At 39.8% G+C, this 22,483-nt stretch overlaps 1 protein-coding gene across 3 annotated transcripts in view; it reads left to right on the top strand.

The window, feature by feature from the left end:
- LOC119478920 (melanopsin-A-like) overlaps window positions 1–22,483 on the top strand; it is a 36,002-nt gene that overhangs the window by 4,281 nt on the left and 9,238 nt on the right. The window contains exons 1-7 of one of the 3 annotated variants that reach the window (XM_037753995.1): window positions 3,859–4,455; window positions 11,604–11,740; window positions 11,888–12,021; window positions 16,066–16,269; window positions 18,471–18,642; window positions 19,005–19,166; window positions 21,207–21,314. In XM_037753995.1, coding sequence (XP_037609923.1) covers window positions 4,321–4,455; window positions 11,604–11,740; window positions 11,888–12,021; window positions 16,066–16,269; window positions 18,471–18,642; window positions 19,005–19,166; window positions 21,207–21,314 — 1,052 coding nt within the window. In that variant the 5' untranslated portion in view covers window positions 3,859–4,320. Of the gene's footprint in view, window positions 1–3,858; window positions 4,456–11,603; window positions 11,741–11,887; window positions 12,022–16,065; window positions 16,270–18,470; window positions 18,643–19,004; window positions 19,167–21,206; window positions 21,315–22,483 lie in introns of those variants that run through there. The other 2 variants (XM_037753994.1, XM_037753996.1) reach the window with 2 other exon arrangements.

Genomic DNA, 22,483 nt, shown 5'->3' with positions numbered 1-22,483 from the left:
AGAAATTAGTGCAGTTGCACACATATTAGTGCATCTCTGATCCCTAACAATGCGGGGAAAGCACTAAACATTGGCATGAAGCTGTATACTTAAGCAATAGCTCACAACAGGCTGTGGTATGGTCTGATTATATCGCAGCTAAGGGGGCGTTGTTCAGAAGCTATTGCTTTTATGAAACACTCATCAAGTATGGCAATATGAAAGTTATAGACACATCCCTATTGAAATAGTGTTTTATTAATAAATAATAAAATTCACAATAAAATAGGCCCTCCTGGGCTGGCTGCCTGCACATACCAAGGCGGTTGCTATGGACACAGTTGCTATGGAACGTAGGCGTTATAATGATTTGATTATTCGGTTATTTGTTTACATTATTTGTATGTTTCCATTTATTGTGCAACCACTGAAAAACTGTCAAGCGTCAGTAGGATGATTTTGATAACTGCTTTAGGCTTGTCTTTTTATGTTAGGTTGAGGTGTGTTGCTTTGCGTGGTGAGGATGTTGCTCAGCTTTCTCCGGTTCTCCAATTTCGGTTGCCAATAGCTATGGAGAGAGGTTTCACACTTGTGGCCACTTACATCAACAATCTCTCTCTTGTCAAGAGCCACGTCAGATAGCTTCTGAATCGTGACGTCCATTGGCTCTCGAGTGTATCTGTACCACACACATAATGTATTTGTGTATATATTAGGGCTGTCAACGTTAATGTGATAATTCTTTAACACATTAACGCAAACGGTCTTTCTGAGGTCGTAGCGGGCTCAGTTTAGCTCGAGTTAAGAGGTATCATATGACATTAGAAAACCTAAGGAATCCATTGGTATCAACCATGTCATACTAGCTTGTCTCCAAAGAGGTTAAATAACGCTCCAAACTTACACTAAATTTTGGCGAGGAAAATCTGTCATGGCCATTATCAAAGGGGTCCCTTGACCTCTGACCTCAAGATATGTGAATGAAAATGGGTTCTTTGGGTACCCACGAGTCTCCCCTTTACAGACATGCACACTTTATGATAATCACATGCAGTTTTGGGGCAAGTCATAGTCAAGTCAGCACACTGACACACTGACAGCTGTTGTTGCCTGTTGGGCTGCAGTGTGTGTGTGTGTGTGTGTGTGTGTGTCTGTGCTGTCTTTATTCTTCTATTGTGGGTAATTGTGATTCTTTGTATGCTCGTTGAAGGCAGTGTTGTATACTTGAGCCTGTTTTCATCTCCGTTGATGGTGAATGACGTAGGTTTGAGCTTCCGTTGCCCTCATTTTCCCTGTGCCTGAAGTGTCAGCTAAAGAGCCAGATATTGGACTTACATTCATCAGGTATCTGCAGGATGTGTAGAAACCGATTGCTGTACCATATACACCATCTCATGATGATAATATGTCAGTGTTGTGTTCACAGCCTGCTTACACTTCCCCCAAGTGGCCAAAAAAAAACAGTTATTGCAGGTTTAAATCAGTTTACTTAAAAGAAAAGTATTAGTTAATATTAGAATAATATTAGTTTTTCTAACAAACTTAGATATGCATGTTTTAAAACGCTTCATGTTTCCTTTAATAACGCCCTCTATTTTTTTTGTCTGTATTCTTAATTCCTCACTCCATCCTTCTTTCCTTTCTTTAGGATTAAAATATTACATACACACACTGAATATCTGGCCAAATCAGCCCAAAAAAACAAATTCCTTTTAATCCTTTCTCCTATCCTTCTTTAGTCTTTGCAGCAGCATGGTCTACTGCGACCTCGACCTTTCCCCACAGATGCACTTAAAATCCAAAGCTTCTCTCTCTTCTCTCATGAGTCACGTCCCTGCAATACAATAAATATAGATTTCATTTGTTATTACGTAAATGCAGAAGACTTCTTCAAGCTGTATCTTCTCTGCTGATGCACAGCAGGACAAAAAAAAGTGACTGTAAATTGATTACAAACCATGTGGGTTCCTGTGGGAGAAACATTGTTTTGATTGCAAGATAGTGTTATTAATTTTTATGCTTCAAGGACCAGTGGGTGTCATTTAGAGGGATCTATTAGCAAAAATGTATGGATCCTTTTTATACCCAAATGAGCTTTATTCTATTGTAGTGTTCTCAGTTGTGAAACAGAAAATACTGAGATCATCTCCCTGCATACATGCAAACCCTCCAGATTCATACAAATTCATGTCAAAGGGGCGAATTATTCAGTTTTCTTTCCTGAGAATTAAAAGTAGGCCTTTTTAACATAAAAGTGCTGTTGTTGTTTTGTTAGTTGCTACTTGTTAATTTGCCATTTTCATTCTTTAAAAGCCACCAGAATGTAGGAAACAAAGAGGAAACCCAAATGCCCCCACTTTGGTTTTGAAATCCTCCCTATTTTTGAGGCAAGTATGTCCCACTGGGTGCTCTCAATGTCATCTAGAACATCTTTCCATTTCTATGGAGCATATTTATTCCCTATGACATCCCAAACTAGAGTTTTAGCACACTCGTTTTGGGATTTGGGAGAGAGTTGTCCATTCTTTCTTATATTGACTGTTTTAGACCCTAGGACAGGGGTCTGCAACCTGCGGCTCCGGAGCCACATGTGGCTCTTTAGCCCCTCTCCAGTGGCTCCCTGTGGATTTTAGAAAATGGAAATGAATAACTGTTTTGTTTACAGTTTCATTTTTATTTCTCATTGTTGTAGATCATGGTACGACGGAGTATTAGGGCCACATTGAGGAAAAAAAAAAAAATCTGAGATTCCGAGAATAAAGTCATAATATTGCAAGAATAAAGTCATAGGTTTATGAGAAGAAAAGTCATAATATTATTATAAAGTAGTAATTGTACGTGTTAGTTTCTTTTTTTCTCGTAAAGTTATGACTTTATTCTCGTAATATTATGACTTTATTCTGGAAATCTCAGATTTTTTTTCCCTCAATGTGGCCCTAATACTCCGTAGTACATTTGCACTTTGGCCCTCACTGCATTAGACTTATATACTATATATTTAGACTATAAACTGTGTTACCTATACTGTGTTACTGTGTTTTTATGCACCAAATATTTGGAACAAGCTCCCAGAAACCTGCAGGACCGCTACAACTCTGAGTTCTTTTAAATCAAAGCTTAAAACTTTCCTGTTTGCTGCTGCTTTTTATTAAACCAGATAATGATCTTATACTGCACTAGAGCTTTTACTCGTGTGTTATATTCTATTTCAGCTTCTATCCTAGCTTTTATTTTTAGCTTGTTTTTATTTTCTAATCTTTTAAAGGGACAATTTGTAACTTTCAGAAATGCTTGTCAACAGCGACACTTGTGGCCGTGAAGTCAACGAAAGTCAGCGTCGGGCTCGCGCTTGCTCGCTCTAAATAGACATGAACGAGCATCGCTCAAAACAGTGAGGCGACACACGTCAGCTAAAACCACAATATCACTCTATATTTCACCTGCTTGGCAGTAATGTCAGACAGAGGTCTCTCCATGAATCACTGCTGGCTTTTCCTGCTCAGCCTCCGGAGACACCGGAGGCTGAGCAGGAAAAGCGGGTCGGTGTGATCTGTCTGAGTGATGGCAAGTAGGCAGGGGAGGAGAGGCTCTGGCCACACGCAAGCTGGCATATGCGAGCGCGCATATGTCCCGACCCGGTACATTTATACGCTTAAAAAGTTACAAACAGTCCCTTTAACTGTTTTAATTATATCTTAATGTTCTTTTGCACTTTGTCGCAATGTTCTTGAATGTTTATGTAAAGCACTTTTAAATGCCCTGTTGCTGAAATGTGCTATATAAAAAAAGCTGCCTTGCCTTGCCTTGCCTTACCTTCATCACAATGCTCAAATGTTGTGCGGCTCCAGACAGATTTTTTTCTCTTTTTTTTGCTCTTTTGATAGTAAAGGTTGCTGACCCCTGCCCTAGGAATAACATGCACGAGTTTTGGAAATGGGCATAGTTCCCCTTTAACTTGTCTGTTAGCAGAGGAGAGGAGAGAGGAAGACCAAAACTGGGAGAGGAACACATGCAAAAGGAAGCATTGATACAACAGGAAAAAAAAACTGCTCCATTGTGGCCTTTAAGTCAAATAAACAAACATTGACAAAAAAATGTCCGTTTCTATCAATGCACGCACGCAAAGGCATCCCCGGAGCAGGGATTGGACGAGAGACACAGAGAGCACTTCTTTCATTCCCACCCCTCCACACAGCAGCTCTACTACCAGCAGCCCTGTCAGAGCAGAGCAGAGCAGGGCGGAGATGATGACTGGCCACTCGGACTCATAGACAACCTCATATAGACTCTCTCCGGTTCCACTTCTATCACAACAATATCATTAACCACCGCGGACTGTGGATGGATTCTAGGCTCCTGATTGGACCAGATGTCCCCACACCGGACCCGACCGCCCGGACTCCCTGGAACATCTGGAACATCAGCTCCATCGGTCCGCACCGGCTCATGGAGCTGTCTCCTGTTGTTGCTACAGTTGTGAGTGTCCGACTCCCACTTTATTTTTTTATGTGTTTTGTTTTTGGCTGCTTGGATGAATACCTCCTCGGTGTGACTGGAGAGCTTCTGTTTCTATTTCTGATCTTCTGCTATGTTATGAACCATCCAGACCTCTCAGGTTCATCTGGATCAGGTCTGCTTAGTGTCCCCAGAGTCACAACTAAACATGCAGAAGCAGCAGCATTCAGTTTTTATGCACCAAATATCTGGAAACAAGCTCCAAGAAACCTGCAGGAACTCTTTTAAATCAAGGCTTCAAACTTTCCTGTTTGCTGCTGCCTTTTATTAAACCAAATATAATGATCTTATACTGCACTAGAGCTTTTACTCTTGTGTGTTATACTCTATTTCAGCTTCTATGCTATACCTTTTATTTGTAGCTTGTTTTTATTTTCTAATCTTTAATGTTTTTATATAACTGTTTTAATTATTTCTTAATGTTCTTTTGCACTTTGTCGCAATGTTCTTGAATGTTTATGTAAAGCACTTTGAATTAGCCCTGTTGCTGAAATGTGCTATATAAAAAAAGCTGCCTTGCCTTCTGTGCGTCGCAGCGATGCGTAAAAGCGGCAACATCCGCAGCTGGCCACATCTGGCAAAAGAGACACAGTCAGGTTTATGTGTTTTTGTAGTTTTCATTCCTCCACCAAGATCATTTGAGCTGTACTGTAGGGAGGTGTGAGAGAGAGAGATGTGAACTCTTCTGTGAATGAATGAATGAATGAATGAATCATCTCTCCTCTCCTGCGCATCTGTGGAGAGGTGGTTCATTCACCACTGGAGCTGAATGAAGGCGAGAGTAAAAAAAAAAAGCGCAGCTCCTGTCATGGCTGGTGTTTCCACAGCTTGTACTGCGGTTGTTAAAAAAAGCTGTCATGGGTGTGCTGCAGTTATGTAGTTATGATTGTCATCTCTGGTGAAAGTGTGCATTGCCTTTTCTTGTGCCAACATCTGTGCGCACCTCGAAAATGTCATTCATGAGTTTTAGATAGATAGATAGATAGATAGATACTATAGATAGATAGATACTATAGATACTATAGATAGATAGATAGATAGATAGATAGATAGATATATACTATAGATACAATAGATAGATAGATAGATACAATAGATAGATAGATAGATAGATACTATAGATAGATAGATACTATAGATACTATAGATAGATAGATAGATAGATATATACTATAGATACAATAGATAGATAGATAGATAGATAGATAGATAGATAGATAGATAGATAGGCAGTAAAAAAAGTTAGTAGTGCAAAGTACAAAGTACAAAAAAATATACCAGATATAAAAAGACAAGGAGATGAAGAAAACTGTTAAAACTGAATATAGTGCAGAGTAACAGCTGTGATACACGACTATTAAAAAAGTGAATATAGTGCAGAAGAGACTGTTAAAAGTGAATATAGTGCAGGGTAACTCCAGTAGCTTAGTCTATGAAAGTGCACTGTGTGCATTATTATCTGTCCTGCAGACCGTCCTCCTTTGTCCCCCCCCCCTCCTCCTTAGAGAGGTGTTGTACAGTTTGATGGCTCGGGGGACAAAGGATTTCCTGAGTCTGAGTCTGTGGAACACTTGGGGAGCAGCAGCCTGTCGCTAAACGAGCTCCTCTGTTTTTTGTGACAGTATTGCTCATAATTATCTTAATTTGTGATGAGTTTAGGGGCCTCATCTCCTGTCAGGATTCCTGTAAGATTTCAGAGGACTTTTGCACAAAAGGGACTTTTGTGACCTGTTGCACCACAATGTCTGCCCTAATAATCCCATATATAAGCCTTATAATATACGTATGTGTGTCCTAATGTTAATTTACCACATGCAGGCTGCAGGTTAAATTCAGTTCAGATCTTTATTGTTCCAAAAGAGGAAATTCCATTTGCAGCAAGGCAGCATAAAAACATAAAAAAAACAAAAAAACTGGTTTGGATACAGATTTGTTGGTTAAGTTACAACACATACTTTCTCTCATTTTAAGGTGTGTAACATGCCAGCTATGACATCACTCCCATCCCCTCTGCAGTGTTGTTTACACATTTTTGCACCTGGAAAGACGTGCGTTGAGAATGTTTTCATTACCAAGTCTCATGGATGAACGAGACTCTCTCTGTCTCCCTCTGTGTCGGAGAGTGGGATTAGTTTACGCATAGCCTTCAGGGAAATCCTTTCATACAGATGTGTAAACCAATACAGCGGCATATGTACTGTACGTAAAAACATAGAGAGAGCATGAAAAGAAAGTACAGTGCATTAACTTTGCCCCGGGATGTCCAGACTATGATTTGAGAGAGAAACAGCTGTTTGAAAGACATACTGAGAAGCACATGGGCGCACCACTGTGGTGGATGTAGTTCAACAAGTGTGAATGGTTCAGTTTGGACTTTGAAGTTCAGACCTGCGGGCTCCGGTCTCAGTAGCTTTTGTGGTCTGGCCTTCGTGGTGGGAGTGCTGGGAAAGCTGATACTGAAGCAGTGCCCCGAGGGCAGCTTCTACTGAGGCATGATGGGATCTTCTACTCCGCAATAAGTGTGGTTTTCATTTAAAAACTCTTTAAAAGCATTCTGTGTTTCTCTCCAGAGCCCTCTTTTCCTTTTACAACCGTTTGTTGCTCTTTCTCTCTTGATCATATATCAAATCTACAATCTGTGGATGATTAAAAAAATATGGGTCTAATTTATGAATGTGTGTGTAGGTGTGTGTCTGTGTGCATTCATGTGGATTTGAGAGAGAGCGATACAGTATGTGTGTGTGTGTGTGTGGCCCTTTGTGATCATGTCCCCTTACTGCTCTGCAGTTGATTGTGTTAGCTGGTAAACAAATGACTTATCACTTATCTGCCAAGTTCTTGGCTGATTAATGACTCGCTCGTGACGTGCGGCTGATTCAGAGGGCAGATAATCAGTTATGAAGTTAGTGCAGCATTCATCAAGTATCTGGGCTATCAAAAGAAAGGTAGTTACAGTCTTTTTTTTTTTTTTACATAATCAGTCAGTGTGATAAAATATGATAAAAGTTAAATCAATCAAATACTGAAACAGACATATTTGCAAGAGGTTTTGATTGTGCAAACAAATAAACTAAAACTAAATGAAAGCTCCATTTTGTGAGAAAACTGGTGTTCGTCTAGTTTTCTCCAACTCCAACCAGTCCTGCTATTAAGTTGTCAGCTGCGAACCAAAGATTAGCCCATATCCTAATAAGTAGTTTGTTTAAATGTATCCCCTTCCATCATCTTTTTCATTTCATTTCAACATTTATTAGAGGATAAACCCCTTCAGATGCACCATCTCGTTTTCAAGGGGGTCCTCGGGCACAAAACATGGAAGTTAACAAAACATTTAAGCACATTAATAATAATAATAATGATAATAAATTAAACAAAAGCATAAATTCAACAACAAAACAATCAACATAGTTACATCAACAAGGACATACACAAAGGCTCTCCCTCCAACCCATCCCAACATAACATGAAAATAATGAGCAATAAAAATAATGATGAACATAATAATAAAATAATCTTGTACTTTTTATCAGTGTATATTTTATTGCTGGACGATAAGGTGGACATTTCCAATATTAAAGTGGGGATAGGCTGTATGTTTTTGGCATCATTGGGCAAAAAATTCCATAATAACCTTTCAGCATATTGTAATTCAAACATGGCTCAGCTTTTCTTAGAAACAATGAAGGAAAATTCATGTTGATTTTTTTTCCGCGGTGATATATTATAGCCTAAAAAACAAAGTGAAATTAATTGATGTTCATTTTATTTCTATTTGTTTTTTTTCACCAGGCAATATTGCTTCAATTTAATTTGAGTTTTTCTCAAAGGATATCCTGTTTATTTAGTTTCAGTTTACTAACAATACACTGCTTATTTTCCTTTTTGTTTCAGTTTCAGTTTACTATAACAACCCCCGCTGTAAATGAGCCAATATTGCACTGATAATGAGCATTACTAGACGCACTTTTTATTCAGAGGGAAACCCCTCAGCCACGTTTATTAAATTAGTCTTGGCTGTTACAGAGTGCTGTATGCACAAATGTTGCATAAGTCAATTACAGTATGTTTTTGTGAGCGTTGTGCACACACATCTGTGCACAGCTGTTTATGCTTGCATGTACGTGTGTGTGTACTTTTTGCATTTTGATTGGATGTTTAATTCTCTGCCTCTCCTTCACTCTCTCTTAATCTTCTTCTTCTTTCTCTCTCAGTTTATTTGCCTGGTCTAAATCGCTGTGCATTAGACGGCCACCAGACAATTTACATTTATATTACTCGCTCTCCGCTGATGAAGGACAAGCCAGAAATGCTGGCACCTTGGCTTCAGTGCGTTCTCGCAGACGAAGAGTAAAGAGAGAGATTACGCCCGCTATTTACCATCTTTAAATCCCACACAAACATACTGGAGAGGGAGACTTCCAATGCTGCTCACTGAGCCTCTCCTTCCTCCTCGCCGTGTAATGGGCATTAATCTGGCCCTAGAGAGGAAATGAGAGAAAGCAAGAGGAAGGAAAGGAGTGATTGAAGGAGATTTAAGGGGAAGGGAATTAATAGGGGGTCGAGAATCGGCAGCGATAGCGGAGATGAGAAAGAGATCCACCAGGGAGAGTGGCAGGGATGTGAAAAGAAAGAAAGGAAGAAATGAAGCAGCGATTTCCTCGAGTGTGATCACAGATGTCGGTGTCAGACCGGATCTAAGTGTGTTTACATTCCGCACACAAACTCACGCCACATCTGCATATCACCTTCACTCCCTGCACTTGCCCCCTCTTTCAACAACACATCCCCATGACCTTTTCACTCGTTTGCTTACATAACCACTCCATCACTTTGCACTATCGAATGTCTTCCTCTTTAATAACAGGAGCTTGTGACTCTGCAGAAAAGTAGGACTGCTGAAACAGATGCTGGACAAAACAGACACATGTGAACGCTGAAATGCGGCGGCCGGGATTAATCACAGGAGATGTGTTTGTTCCAGTTGAACTGAGGAAGATTTAGTGGAAGTAGTCCTGGTGAGTGTGTGTGTGTGTGTGTGTGTGTGTGTGTGTGTGTGTGTGCATCAGCTTAAAAGAAACACAGCAAGAGACAAAAGGAGACAGGTGTGTCACCATGTCTGAAATGAATTCTTAAGTGGAGCTGTGTGCTCTGAGGTGCAGCACCTTCTCAGGAGCTGTCGAGTGAAAATCTCATATTGATTTAAAGTCATCTTTCAGGGGGTTGCAATAAAGAATGGAAGATTTTTCAGCTTTATTATTGATTTTAACTGCACTTTAGTCATTTTACTTCTACTCCACTACATTGCGGATGGAAATGTTGTACTTTTTACTCTGCTACAGTTATTTGATGCTAATACTTTTGTACAATTAATACATTTTGAATGCTTGTAACAGAGTACTCCTATGCTGTGGTATTGGTACTTAACACAAGCTCTTGAAATAGGATGAACTCTGCAGAGTGGGTACTTATGTACTGCTTGAAGTCACCTAACGATGCTTTAAAACACTCCAAACCAATCATTATTACCTTCATTATTTTACTAAAAAACCTATTAAATTATTATTTGATTGTAATGTATTTGTGGTGTATAGAGTTCGGCTCCAGACAAAATGGATTTTCTCTCACTGTAGGGATTTATCTAACATTTGCTGAAACAGACACAGTTTTATTGCTTTAAATGTCACTTACGTCCGTTTTAATAACAGAAGACACAAAGGCTTAAACACAAAATCAATCTTGTTTTAATGTTAAAGATTTCCTTGTCTTTTCCATGGAGGATCATTTTATCGAGTATTATAATTAAAAGGGGAAATGGAAAATAAACTATTATCATAATTTAGAACTCAAGATAATCAGCCCATATTTAAATGGTAAAAAGAAAAAGGAAAGTGAAATGTCAATTTGAAAATGAAATAGAAAACAGAACTTAAATGTAAATGCTCAAATCAAACTCGTCAATACAAAAGATTAAGATGCCATATCAGATTTGTTTGGCCACTTGGGGGAAGCGGAAACAAGTTAACACAACATTGACATATTATCACCTTTTAAATTCATATGTCAAATGTGTTAGCAAACAGTTCACAGTTTCTTGTTATAACAACACACCAATTTATTATGCCATAACATCAAAAGTTGTTTTTTATGAGATATGTTCTCGAAATAACAAAAACGTTTTGTGATATTACAAAATAAAGTGATATGTTGTTTTTACAAGAAATGTTTATTGAACAAAATATGACAAGAAAATGTGACATAATACCATGAAAAATATCTAGAAATGTTTCTCGTAATGACAAGAAACTGAGAAAATATGTTTTTTGTCATGGTTGCAGCAATACGCTTACCTTTCACAGCAGCTGGATTCTCGCGATGTCACGAGGTCATGCAAGAATCGCTGGATCACATATCACACAAAAATCCATCTTGTCAGGCTTCAAGTAATGCGTTTGTGTCAGGCAAGTTAGACTACAGACCTATCAGCGTCTTGTGAGGCGCTACTGCAGCTACGAGCGTGGCTTAGGTGTGTGAGAGCGACACAGAGAGGCGACTGTTCGTTCTAAACAACAATGGCGGCTCCTGAAGAGGTTAGCGTAGCTGCAATAGCATCAGTTATATCAGAACCGGAGAGTATTTCTTCATTGAAAGAAGAGCAAAGAACAGCACTGAAGGCTTTTCTTGATGGGAAAAGATGTTTTCGCTCTTCTCCTGACTGGCTTCGGCAAGAGTTTGATTGACAGATGGTTCATCCAATCACCTGCCAAGTATTTTTTGAAAGTGCCTGCTCTTTTCCAAACAGTTTCCAACGACGGTTTCTCAGATGGTTCTGTGTAACAAAACATCTGGCGGGTGAGGCTAGCAATGCGCTGCTATGCAATGTAATTGAATGCATTTTCCATTCAGCTTTTCAGGCTGTATGTAAATGAGGAGGCGTGGCTGTAACAGTGTTTCAGTTTCCTTTTTGTTTTTAATTTAATTTAATTTAATTATGGGCTGACTATAACATTTTCTCCACAGTGAAATCAGCATTGTTTTTGTAACGACATTGCTGTCCTATCATCACTTGACACCACAAATTAACCCTTTCCTTCCCGGTTTCCTGTTGCCAGGGCTCCGTGGTTCCAAACCACCCATTTCCAACGGTAGACGTCCCAGACCACGCTCACTACACCATCGGTGTCGTCATCCTGATCGTGGGCATCACAGGCATGCTGGGAAACTTCCTGGTCATGTATGCTTTCTGCAGGTACTCTTTTTTTATACTGAGTTTCCTTCAATAAACGTGTTCAGCACCACTTTTTTTGTTTTGTATCTGTGATAATAACACGTGATTATTCATAGTTCAATATTAATGACAATATTTCAGCAGCTGCGTGTGTGTTTGTGTGTGTAGGAGCCGGAGCTTGCGGACACCATCCAACATTTTCATCATTAACCTGGCAGTCACAGACTTCCTCATGTGTCTTACCCAGACACCCATCTTCTTCATCACCAGCATGCACAAGCGATGGATCTTTGGAAAGAAAGGTAACAGATGCATTTCAACTTTATTATGTTTTATTTTACATTTGTATTTAAAAAAAAAATCTAATGCAAAAACAACCCAGACTAATGATGTTGTATACTCTCTTTTACATGTGCACACACACACACACACCCACATCATTAACATTTATGGATGCTACACTCTAAATTCCACAGGGATCTTTATTGTTCCTTACCCTTTTGAGTATGACCTACAATTCAATTAATGTTCTGCACACACATACCTCACATCCTCTATCACCCTTTTGTGCAGCATTCAGCATCGAAATTCCATCGATCACAAAGAGCAAGCAAGAATGCCTGTTGGTAGTGTGTACGGTGTACCATAGTGTGCATTATACATCAGCATGTAACCCAGTGGGAACAGAGATAAAGAAGTGGCAAAAGAGGCTGCGCACTCCACTGATCAAACACTGATAGTCGGAGCGCCGTGTTTTCCTTCAGGAGCTGTCCCGACCTTGATGAAGACAGCCCATCGCTGTTAGATCTGGAGCTCTCAAAGGTGGTTACCGCAAGGCGCCTCTCTTTTCTTTTTTTTCTTTTTTTTTTTTAATCCCCGCCAACCGCTTGGAAAACATTTTCTTTCTGCCTATCCTTTTCAAAAGACATACAGAGAGAGATGTAGGTCATAAGACAAATCAAGGATGAGTGGGGTGGATGGAAATCACAAAGCAAAAGCCAACTGTGCCTTTACTATTCCTCTCCATGCACTCTTTAATGATGAGGCTTTCTCGTAGCAGTGTGGCTCTATAGGGATGGTAACGTTGGTGGGTAAATTGGATAATCTGTCAGTTCGACCGACACAACCTTGACAATTATGGGAAAGAAATGTCTTACAAGACATTCATTGTTCCCAAGGGACGAATGATTTTTATGATCCTCTGATTTGGGTTTTTTTCTGAAGTGCCACCAACTGGATTTTGCTGTTTAATTGTCATTTTTTCCAACATTTATAGTCCCAATAAAATGGCAGTTAGAGCATCCTTAGCTTCTGTTATGTGACATGTTTCAGAGTGAAGTAGAATATGCAAGAAGGGTATAATTTTGAGTGGGATTTGATCAAATCGTTCAGGTTTCATAACTCAAAAGTGATTTAATGGGCAAGAAAAGCGCAATAATTAGGTGCAGGCAGTGGTGTAATACCACCCACTTTAAAGTCGTAGAGAGATCCAATGACTGAATTTCAATCTGTTTTAAGAAGCTAACAAACTAGCCTTTAAAATATTACTACTTTGTATTTTGTTTCATGGCGTGTAATGAGCCGTTACTATAGACTTTTTGTTGTTGCCATTTAAAATCAAAAAACATTAATAAGTTCCCAATAGGGCTGTTAATCGATTAAGATATTTAATCGCAAATTAATCGCACATTTTTATCTGTTCGAAATGTACCTTAAAGGGAGATTTGTCAAGTATTTAATATTCTTATCAACATGGGAGTGGGGAAATATGCTGCTTTATGCAAATATATGTATATATTTATTACTGGGAATTAATTAACAACATAGAATAATGACAAATATTGTCCAGAAACCCTCAAAGGTACTGCATTTAGCATAAAAACATGGAAAACTGCAGCCCAACAGGCAAGAACAGCTGTCAGTGTGTCAGTGTGCTGACTTGACTATGACTTGCCCCAAACTGCATGTGATTATCATAAAATGGGCATGTATTTAAAGGGGAGACTTGTGGGTACCCATAGAACCCATTTTCATTCACATATCTTGAGGTCAGATGTCAAGGGACCCCTTTGAAAATTTCCTCGACAAAATTGAGCTCAAGTTTGGAGCGTTATTTAGCCTCCTTTGTGACAAGCTAGCATGACATAGTTGACAAGTTTGACAGCCCTAGTTTCCCAAATTTACAAATTTTAACCTAATTTTTCGGACAATCTGCAAAAAGTTATGAATTAGTGCACGTTTCCATCCACTACATACTACTGCAGAAGAGGAAGGCACAACGATGACATAGTTAAGACTCCCCCTTTCTAAACTGTCCACTGTCCTATGAATAGAGGCTTGAAAATGCCAAAAAAATCATCTTTAAAGATGACATAGTTAAAAGAACAACGAAAATGTGGAAAACATGATGGAAATGTTTCATTTGTGTTTGATTCATGTATTGATTTGCGGCACATTGCAGTCTCCCCATTGCTCCACACAGATCTGATGTTTTCATCTCTTTAGTGGCATTTAAGTCTGTTGCCACTGCACTTTGTCACATTTAGTTTATACTGATACACCAACATACTACATTTTTAAATTCAAATATCTGTGCTTTTTCATGTGCAAATTGAAAAATAAAACAGGTTAGAAATGCACGTATTGATTAGTGCTTCCTAAAATAAATGGCTCCTAACAACTCATTGCAGGACCTTATTAAATTACCTTTTCATTTCTGAGAAGTTTTACATTGTTGTATTGACTTGACCCCGATGCCGTGAACTTTGCTGCTCGACAAAACGCCCCAGGACTCTATAATATTGCTCCTCTCTGGAGAACCTCTGCTGTTCGTTTGGAGCCAATCTGGACTTCATTAGCTTCAGTAACTTAACAAGGGGCTGTCAAACACACGCGGTCAGGACGACGGCCGTACAGGCGCTGCGATACATATTCAACTGCCTCAACGGTATTTGTTTGAGTTTCTTCACACAGGCGACACACTTCAGATTCTGTCTCATGCTTGGATGTGATGACTCGGCGCCGTGATTATACGATGCGGGACAGGTCGGCGGTAATCACACACTCTGGGCCTGAAGGGACAGCAGCTGATAAAGTGATGATTGAGTGTTTGTATTTTGTCAGCGTGTGTTTGCATAGGCTTGCACATACATCTGCAAGTGTGAATGAATGTGTGTATCAGATTTCTTCATACATTATGGATACATTTAGCATAACGATAGACTCTATAGCAGCACATTACATGATGGAGACATGTTAGGAGTCTTGTCAACACTGTGCTGCATGTAACCACTTAACATTACAATCTACTTAAAAGAATAACGAAGCCTGTGTGTAACATATATTATTAGATTGTTAGATAATATGATATTAGCAAAGATTACAAAAAAATCTGATATGGCAGTGAGATGGAAAAACAGCATAGAAATTACCCATAGGTGTCCAACAGTTTAGAGTTTAGAAACCCAATCAGCTGCAGTATTTCCAGCTGTTGTTCAAGAGCTGCAGGATCTACTGCCAGAAAATGGATCCATCCTGATAACTACCATCAGCGGCGAATAGGGCTGCACAATTAATCAAATATTAATCGCGATCACGATTTTGGCTTCACACAAGTAAATGAACATAATCGACTGTGATGTTTGAAAGGGGGGGCTCGTTTGGCTTCGTTTTTGGTTCGTTTTGGCCAATAGACGGTATATAAGAAGTGGACATAGTCACCGTGACGTCACCCATTGGTTTGTGGACTGACGTTTTGAAGCCTCGAGTCCGGCATTTTGGTCGTCACCATCTTGGGATTTTGCCATTGCTGTCTTGGTTTTTGACCGTTGGCGTCTTGGTTTTTGGCCTTCACCGTCTTGGTTTTTGTCCGTCACCGTCTTGGTTTTTGGCCGTCGCCATGTTGGTCTTTGGCCGTCGCCATCTTGGTTGTTGACTGTCACCGTGTTCGTTTTTGTCTGTCACCATCTTGGTTTTTGGCAGTCGTCGTCTTGGTTTTTGGCCGTCGCCATCTTGGTTTTTGGCCGTCACCATCTTGGTTTTTGGCCGTCGCCGTCTTGGTTTTTGGCTGTCGCCGTCTTGGTTTTTGGCCGTCGCCATCTTGGTTTTTGGCCGTCGCCATGTTGGTTTTTGTTCGTCGCCGTCTCAGTTTTTGGCCATCAGCTTCTTGGTTTTTGGCCGTCACCATCTTGGTTTTTGGCAACCAGAAGTGACACGAGAGGGTGGAGCCAAGTGCAACCAAACACTGAATAAGACATTGTTAGGCAACCAAAATGTTATAATTAACATTGATGAACTGAAAACACGCTGTGAAAGGGCTACTATTTCTTTCACCTCTCCTCCTCCAGGTTGTGAGCTGTATGCCTTCTGCGGAGCGCTGTTTGGTATCTGCAGTATGATGACACTGATGGTGATTGCAGTGGACCGGTACGTGGTAATCACCAGGCCTTTGGCCTCCCTGGGCGCGATGTCTCGCAGGAAAGCCCTGAGCATCCTGGCTGCTGCCTGGCTCTACTCCGCAGGATGGAGCCTGCCCCCCTTCTTTGGCTGGAGTGAGTACAACTGCACTCAGAGGCCTCGAAGCCGAGTCGTTGTTGATCAGCGTGATTCCTCTGAGGGATTTAGTTCTTTTAGCTCTGACTTAGTACTTCTCTCTCACGATTTTTATATATGTCAGCGTGCCAAATTCCTGCTGAATGTTGTAATACTACATCAAATAGATCTGACTTTGCCTTCTGTCAGCGTGCCAAATGCATTTTAACGAACAATGTGTAACATTTCGAGGGATTTATTAGCAAAAATTAAATATAATATTCATCACTATGTTTTCAATAGTGTATAATCACCTTAAAATAACAATCATTGTGTTTTCGTTAGCTTAGAATGAGCCCTTCATATCTACATAGGGAGCGGGTCCTCTTCACAGAGTCGGACAGAGGTCAAGGGACCCCTTTGAAAATGGTGATGACAGTTTTTCCTCGCCAAAATTTAGCGCAAGTTTGGAGAATTATTTAGCCTCCTTTGTGACAAGCATGGTTGGAACCAATGGATTCCTTAGGTTTTTCTAGTTTCATATGATGATCTTCACTCTAGCTTTAAAACTGAGCCTGCTACAACCTCCGAAAGATCGAATATCGGCCCAACAGCCGCTTTTAATTAAAAAAGTGGCGTTAAAACGAATTTTGTTAACACGTTATTGTCGCGTTAACTTTGACAGGCCTATATATAATATAACATATTATATAACAAGAGAAGGATAACTGAAATATATATATATAATATATATATATATATCTACGGTCAGGCCACCAAACTGTGGATGTATTCTTTGCGTGCGTTTTGTTACAATTATTTTCAAAATCTGTGGATTATTATGATTTTCTTGTGAATAGTATTAGGCGTTTAAAACTTTAAGCAACTATGATAAAAAGTTATTTTTATAAAACTGTCCCTTTATCCTGACAGTAGTGCATGAGACAGATAATCTGTGAAAAAAAATCATTGGACCACAAGGTGAGAAGGTTGAAGTATATTCATTCAAACAGAAACGAAATGTCTTTTTGACCTTATAGAAGATCTGTCACCCTGCATCGACTCTGTTGCAGTGGCTGTATTCCACCAAAAATTCTCTTGGGATTTTGGAGCCCCAGCCGCCACAACAACTTAACACAACATGTAATAAATGTGACTTATGGCTTCCTTCCGTGTCTGGAGAAAAAGGAAGGAAAAGTCTGCTGCTATATGATATTAAGAACTTGTTATGTGTGCATGTGTATGGGTAGTTGTGCTCTAACGCGAAAGTGGAGATACAGTCGTGTCTATTTATGTGTGTGTATATTTATTTTTGTGGACTTTGTGTGAAATGAAGGATGCATTCCCCTATAGAAGAAGCCTGTGGTGTGAATACCAAACACTAGTTTCCGCTGCAGAAACAACCGGAGATAGCTCCAACTGCTTTCTCTGATGGATTTTTCACATGGGACACTCAGGTCCCAAGGTCATATATTACAGCCTGAGCTTGACACATGGCGTTACATATAAAAGAATATACAATATATATATATATATATGGAGCCAATCCCAGCTGACATTGGGCGAAGGCGTGGTACACCCTGGACAGGTCGCCAGACTATCATAGGGCTGACACATAGAGACAGACAATTATTCACGCTCACATTCACATAAATATATATATATATATATATACATATATATATATATATACTGTATATATATATGACCTCTGTATTTGGCAAAATATGGGGAATTTATACTTGACAAATTACAGACTTGGCAGATTCACAGGATTAAGATCACAGACTACCTCCGCAATTATTACAAATGTCTAGAGGTCCACGGGTAATACTAGTCCTGTGGGAAATGGGCTTGACTATTGGAAAGAAACCGAATAAGGAAATGTCCCAAAATGTTGAAATATCCCCTTAAATAGTTTGGCTTCTTTGTCAAATTTTGGTGGAACCTCAGCTGAGTGGTATCAAGATCCAAATCAGATTAAGTAGAAAGGAGATGAGAACGACGCAGGATTAGAACGATAGAAATAGCAATCCACCGACATGATAAGGCTTGACAACTGAACTGTCATAATAGGTGCAATGAGAAGTAGTTCAACGTCTTTGAGATAGGGAAGAGGCAGGAAGTTATACAAAACAGAAACTGACAGATAAATGAGGAATTGTCAGACTTCCTGGCGTGGGAAGCAGTTACTAAAATGTGTGTGTGTGCTCTCCCACAGGTGCTTATGTCCCAGAGGGTATGATGACATCTTGTTCCTGGGACTACATGACGTTTACCCCGTCTGTCCGCTCTTACACCATGCTGCTCTTTACCTTCGTCTTCTTCATCCCTCTCTTCATCATCATCTTCAGCTACTGCTGCATCTTCAGAGCCATCCGACAGACAACGCGGTTGGTGCATGCACACACACACTGTTTATTCATGCGCCTGTCTCCTTCACGCTTGCGACACACACTCCCACGTGCATCGATAAGATAAAGACACGGGTGCTTCGTATGTGTTGCCACCGATGTCTTGTTGATTAACGCTGTGTCAGCGTTTCTCTATCGATTCCCGCTGATGTCTCGCTCGACCTGAACGCTAATACTGCCTGTGTAGGCAACGCTAATTGTGTGTGTGCACGCAAGTACAATACATGTCTAAGTCAATTAGCTTAGCTGTCAAAATCAATTAAAGGTGTTACAAATTGTATTGAAACTCAAAGCAAAAATTTAAAAAAAGGTTTCATGGTGAGTGTGTCTGTGTTTGACAGAGCGATCTCAAAGATCAGCTGTGAGGGAACCAGAGACTCTGCTAGGAGGTTCAATAAGATGAAGACTGAGTGGAAGATGGCCAAGATTGCACTCATCGTCATCCTGCTATTTGTCATCTCCTGGGCTCCTTACTCCTGTGCAGCCCTCACTGCATTCGCTGGGTAGGCGTGTATGTATGTGTGTATGTGTGTGTGTGTGTGTGTGTGTGTGTGTGTGTGTGTGTGTGTGTCTGTGTGTGTGCTTTGTCAACGACCGCTTAGGAGACATTTTTCACAGTCCAGTGATGTCAAAACATCTCAGTAAGAACTGAAAACCGGCAACGCACTAAGGTTGGGGGGGATGTGGTTCACAATAATAAAGCAGTACCGATAGTTTAGTGTTAAATATGTTATTAAAGCTGCTTTAGTAACATATCAGATCTTAGTTAAAGCAGCTGTAATCCACATTTTCATAATAATGTATCAAATGACAATGTGAAAACAATTTGACAATGTGAAAGGGGTCACTCGCAGTGATGAACCTGCAGAGATTTATCCCCCGAATCTAAAGCTTTATAGTGAGTTTCCGCTCATTATTTTGCTGTTCGGCTGCAAATTTACTGTTTTGGTTCACACTCACTCGTAGCGTCGTTTTCGTCTGCAGCAGGCCGCTGTTTACAGGGAAAAAACTAACATAGTAGCCAGAAACTCGGTACCACTTCATATTACAGGTCCGCAAATGTCATGGTAATTAGGTGATGATTAGCAAGTAACCTATTTGAATCTTTTTAAATTACTGACAAATTACCCCAATATTTACCTCAAAATTTATCGAAAATTATTTTATTATAAACATTATTTAATAATTATATTCTGCTATTTCCCAATAGCTGGTAATTTATTTAATACATTTCCAGGAAAAGAATTCAAAGTTAATTGATATGCTTTATTTCCATGTCTGCTGATAAATAGATGATAATTAGCAAATAACTTATTTGAAATTTCTTAAAAAACTCCCTGAATCATTACATCAGTTACCAGTTTACATTTGTGGAGACAATAAGTCACACAATGGTGAGATTTGTGCCTGATCAGAAGTGTCTTGTAGTAGTTTTAGTTTTCCACCTCCGATGAAGAGCAGCTGCTTCTCAAGCCTAAAGGTCCCTATTTTAACCATCATATGCTATTTTAGCATATCATTATTATATATAATGTATATAAATAAAGTCATTTTTAATACATTTTGAGGTAAATATTGGGGTAATTTGGCAGTAATTCCAAAGAAATTTCAAATAGGTTACTTGATAATTATCAACTAATTAACATGAAATTTGCAGACCTGTAAAATGAAGTGTTACCCACGACTCCAACATTTTGCTAACAGGTTGGCCATATCAACTTCATAAAACTCTTTATAATCACTTGAAACAGAGTGCTGGTTTCAGTACTTCAGACTAATGGGCTTTCATTGATGGCGTCAGAGCCAGTTTGATGTGATAGAATGAGCAGAAAGGAAGGATTGTTTAGAAATGTGTGATGACTTTATTCAGGGCTCAACGATAAAGATTGGCCGCTTGCCCAGGGCAAGTAAAATGCCACGACTAAATCTAGCAACTAAAAAGAATTTAAACACGTTGTTTTTTTCCGGAGCTAATGATTAATGTTGCCATTTCACTTCCTTCTCATGTCTTTTGAAATTTGCACATGTACAATACCGATCGGGCACTCATGAGAAAATGGTGGCAGGTAAAGACAAAGTTTATGAGCTGGAGCGCAAGCGAGCATTTCAATTATCCTGGAGTCTAGTTAGGTGGTGTTACAGGATGTGGGCGAAACTCCAGATTAATTTTCTTAGATAAAGATTAAACATGACAATCAACTTTGATCTTTGTTGTTATTTGATAACCGCTTATAAATAAAACTATTTATATAGGGGCAAGTAAAAATTGACTTTGGGCAAGTAGATTTCTGACTCACTTGCAAGCAATAAAAAAACATTAACATTGAACCCTGATGTTCCTACTACTGCAACATAAAGTCAGTAAAAATACAGTTTTTCAAGTCCCTATTTTATTGGCTCTTTAAACAGTAACATGAATGTGGGTGTGACTGTGTGTCCCTACATTAATCCTGCACTGGGGAACACACCCGACACTGCCCTCGTCACATGAATGTGTCTCATTTCCTCCTCCCATTTGTCTTCCTCTTGCCAACGTCTCTCAGGTACGCTGACATGTTGACTCCGTATATGAACTCCGTTCCTGCTGTGATCGCCAAAGCATCTGCGATCCACAACCCCATCATATACGCCATAACACATCCCAAATACAGGTAGGTCTGCCGGAATGCTGTGGAAGTAAATGTGTAAAAATTCAAGTTTACTTTATTTGTGTGACCAGAATTAAGTTGTCGAAACAGTTCGACTGAGATTTACAATGTAAGTATAATAACATTTGTACACTATACAACCACAATATTATGAAGACAAATCAAGAAAAACAAAAGAAGTTACAAAGAAATCTTTGAAAAATATAAAACATCAACTATGATGGTAATAGTGAGAACCACAGAAGAAAACATGTTGCCGATTTTGAAATATCTCAGTAAAGTTTCATGTGTTTTCCCCGAGGCTGTGACATTCTGCTGCTTAGTTCTCTTCACAAGTTAATCCTGAATTTTATTTTGGTCTGAGAGAGTGTGTTAAATTCTTGGTATTGCTCGTTCTCTATTTGTTGTTGGCAGAGCTGAGTTTTCTCTGTTGAATTTGTTGATGTGCATTTTAGTCATTTAAGTTCCACCTGCCTCTAATGAAAAGATGTAGCTGGTTGGTGTACTTTTCTTTTTCTTTGGCTCTAGTATATGGTATGTGTACTGTTCAGATGGATTTATTCTTGACACTATTAATGATAGTCCAGGTTTTGATTTATAGTTTAGTGTTGGTTTCGCACCAACGCAACACTAGATGGATGTCTTGTACGTGATCAGGCTGTATCATGTCTGATCACGTACAACAACGTTAGCTATATTCCCCATAGCAGTGTTTGAAGTGGAAAAGAGTCTGCCGGGCGCTAAAGACTGAAGTGAAGTGCCGGTCCATCCATCCATCCATTTTCTTCCGCTGATCCGGGGCCGGGTCGCGGGGGCAGTAGATTTAGCAGGGAACTCCAGACGTCCCTCTCTCCAGCAACGTTTTCCAGCTGTTCCTGGGGGACCCCGAGGTTAGACGAGATATATAATATCTCCAGAGTGTTCTGGGTCTACCCCGGGGCCTCTTTCCAGTTGGACGTGCCCAGAAAACCTCTAAAGTGAGGCGTCCAGGAGGCATCCTGATCAGATGCCCGAACCGCCTCAGCTGGCCCCTTTCGACGCAAAGGATTAGCGGCTCTACTCCGAGCCTCCTCCGAGCCGGGCGGGCGGCAGTGTAGTGCCAGTGTTACACTGAAATCTGTGACAACAGAGAGCCAGCAACACATAAGGTCACCATTTCTGACGGCTGTTGT

Source organism: Sebastes umbrosus, chromosome 20, assembly GCF_015220745.1.
Source record: "Sebastes umbrosus isolate fSebUmb1 chromosome 20, fSebUmb1.pri, whole genome shotgun sequence".
Classification (NCBI taxonomy): Eukaryota; Metazoa; Chordata; class Actinopteri; order Perciformes; family Sebastidae; genus Sebastes; species Sebastes umbrosus.
Note: the sequence above shows the minus strand (reverse complement) of the source record. Positions and strands in the feature narration are given on the sequence as shown.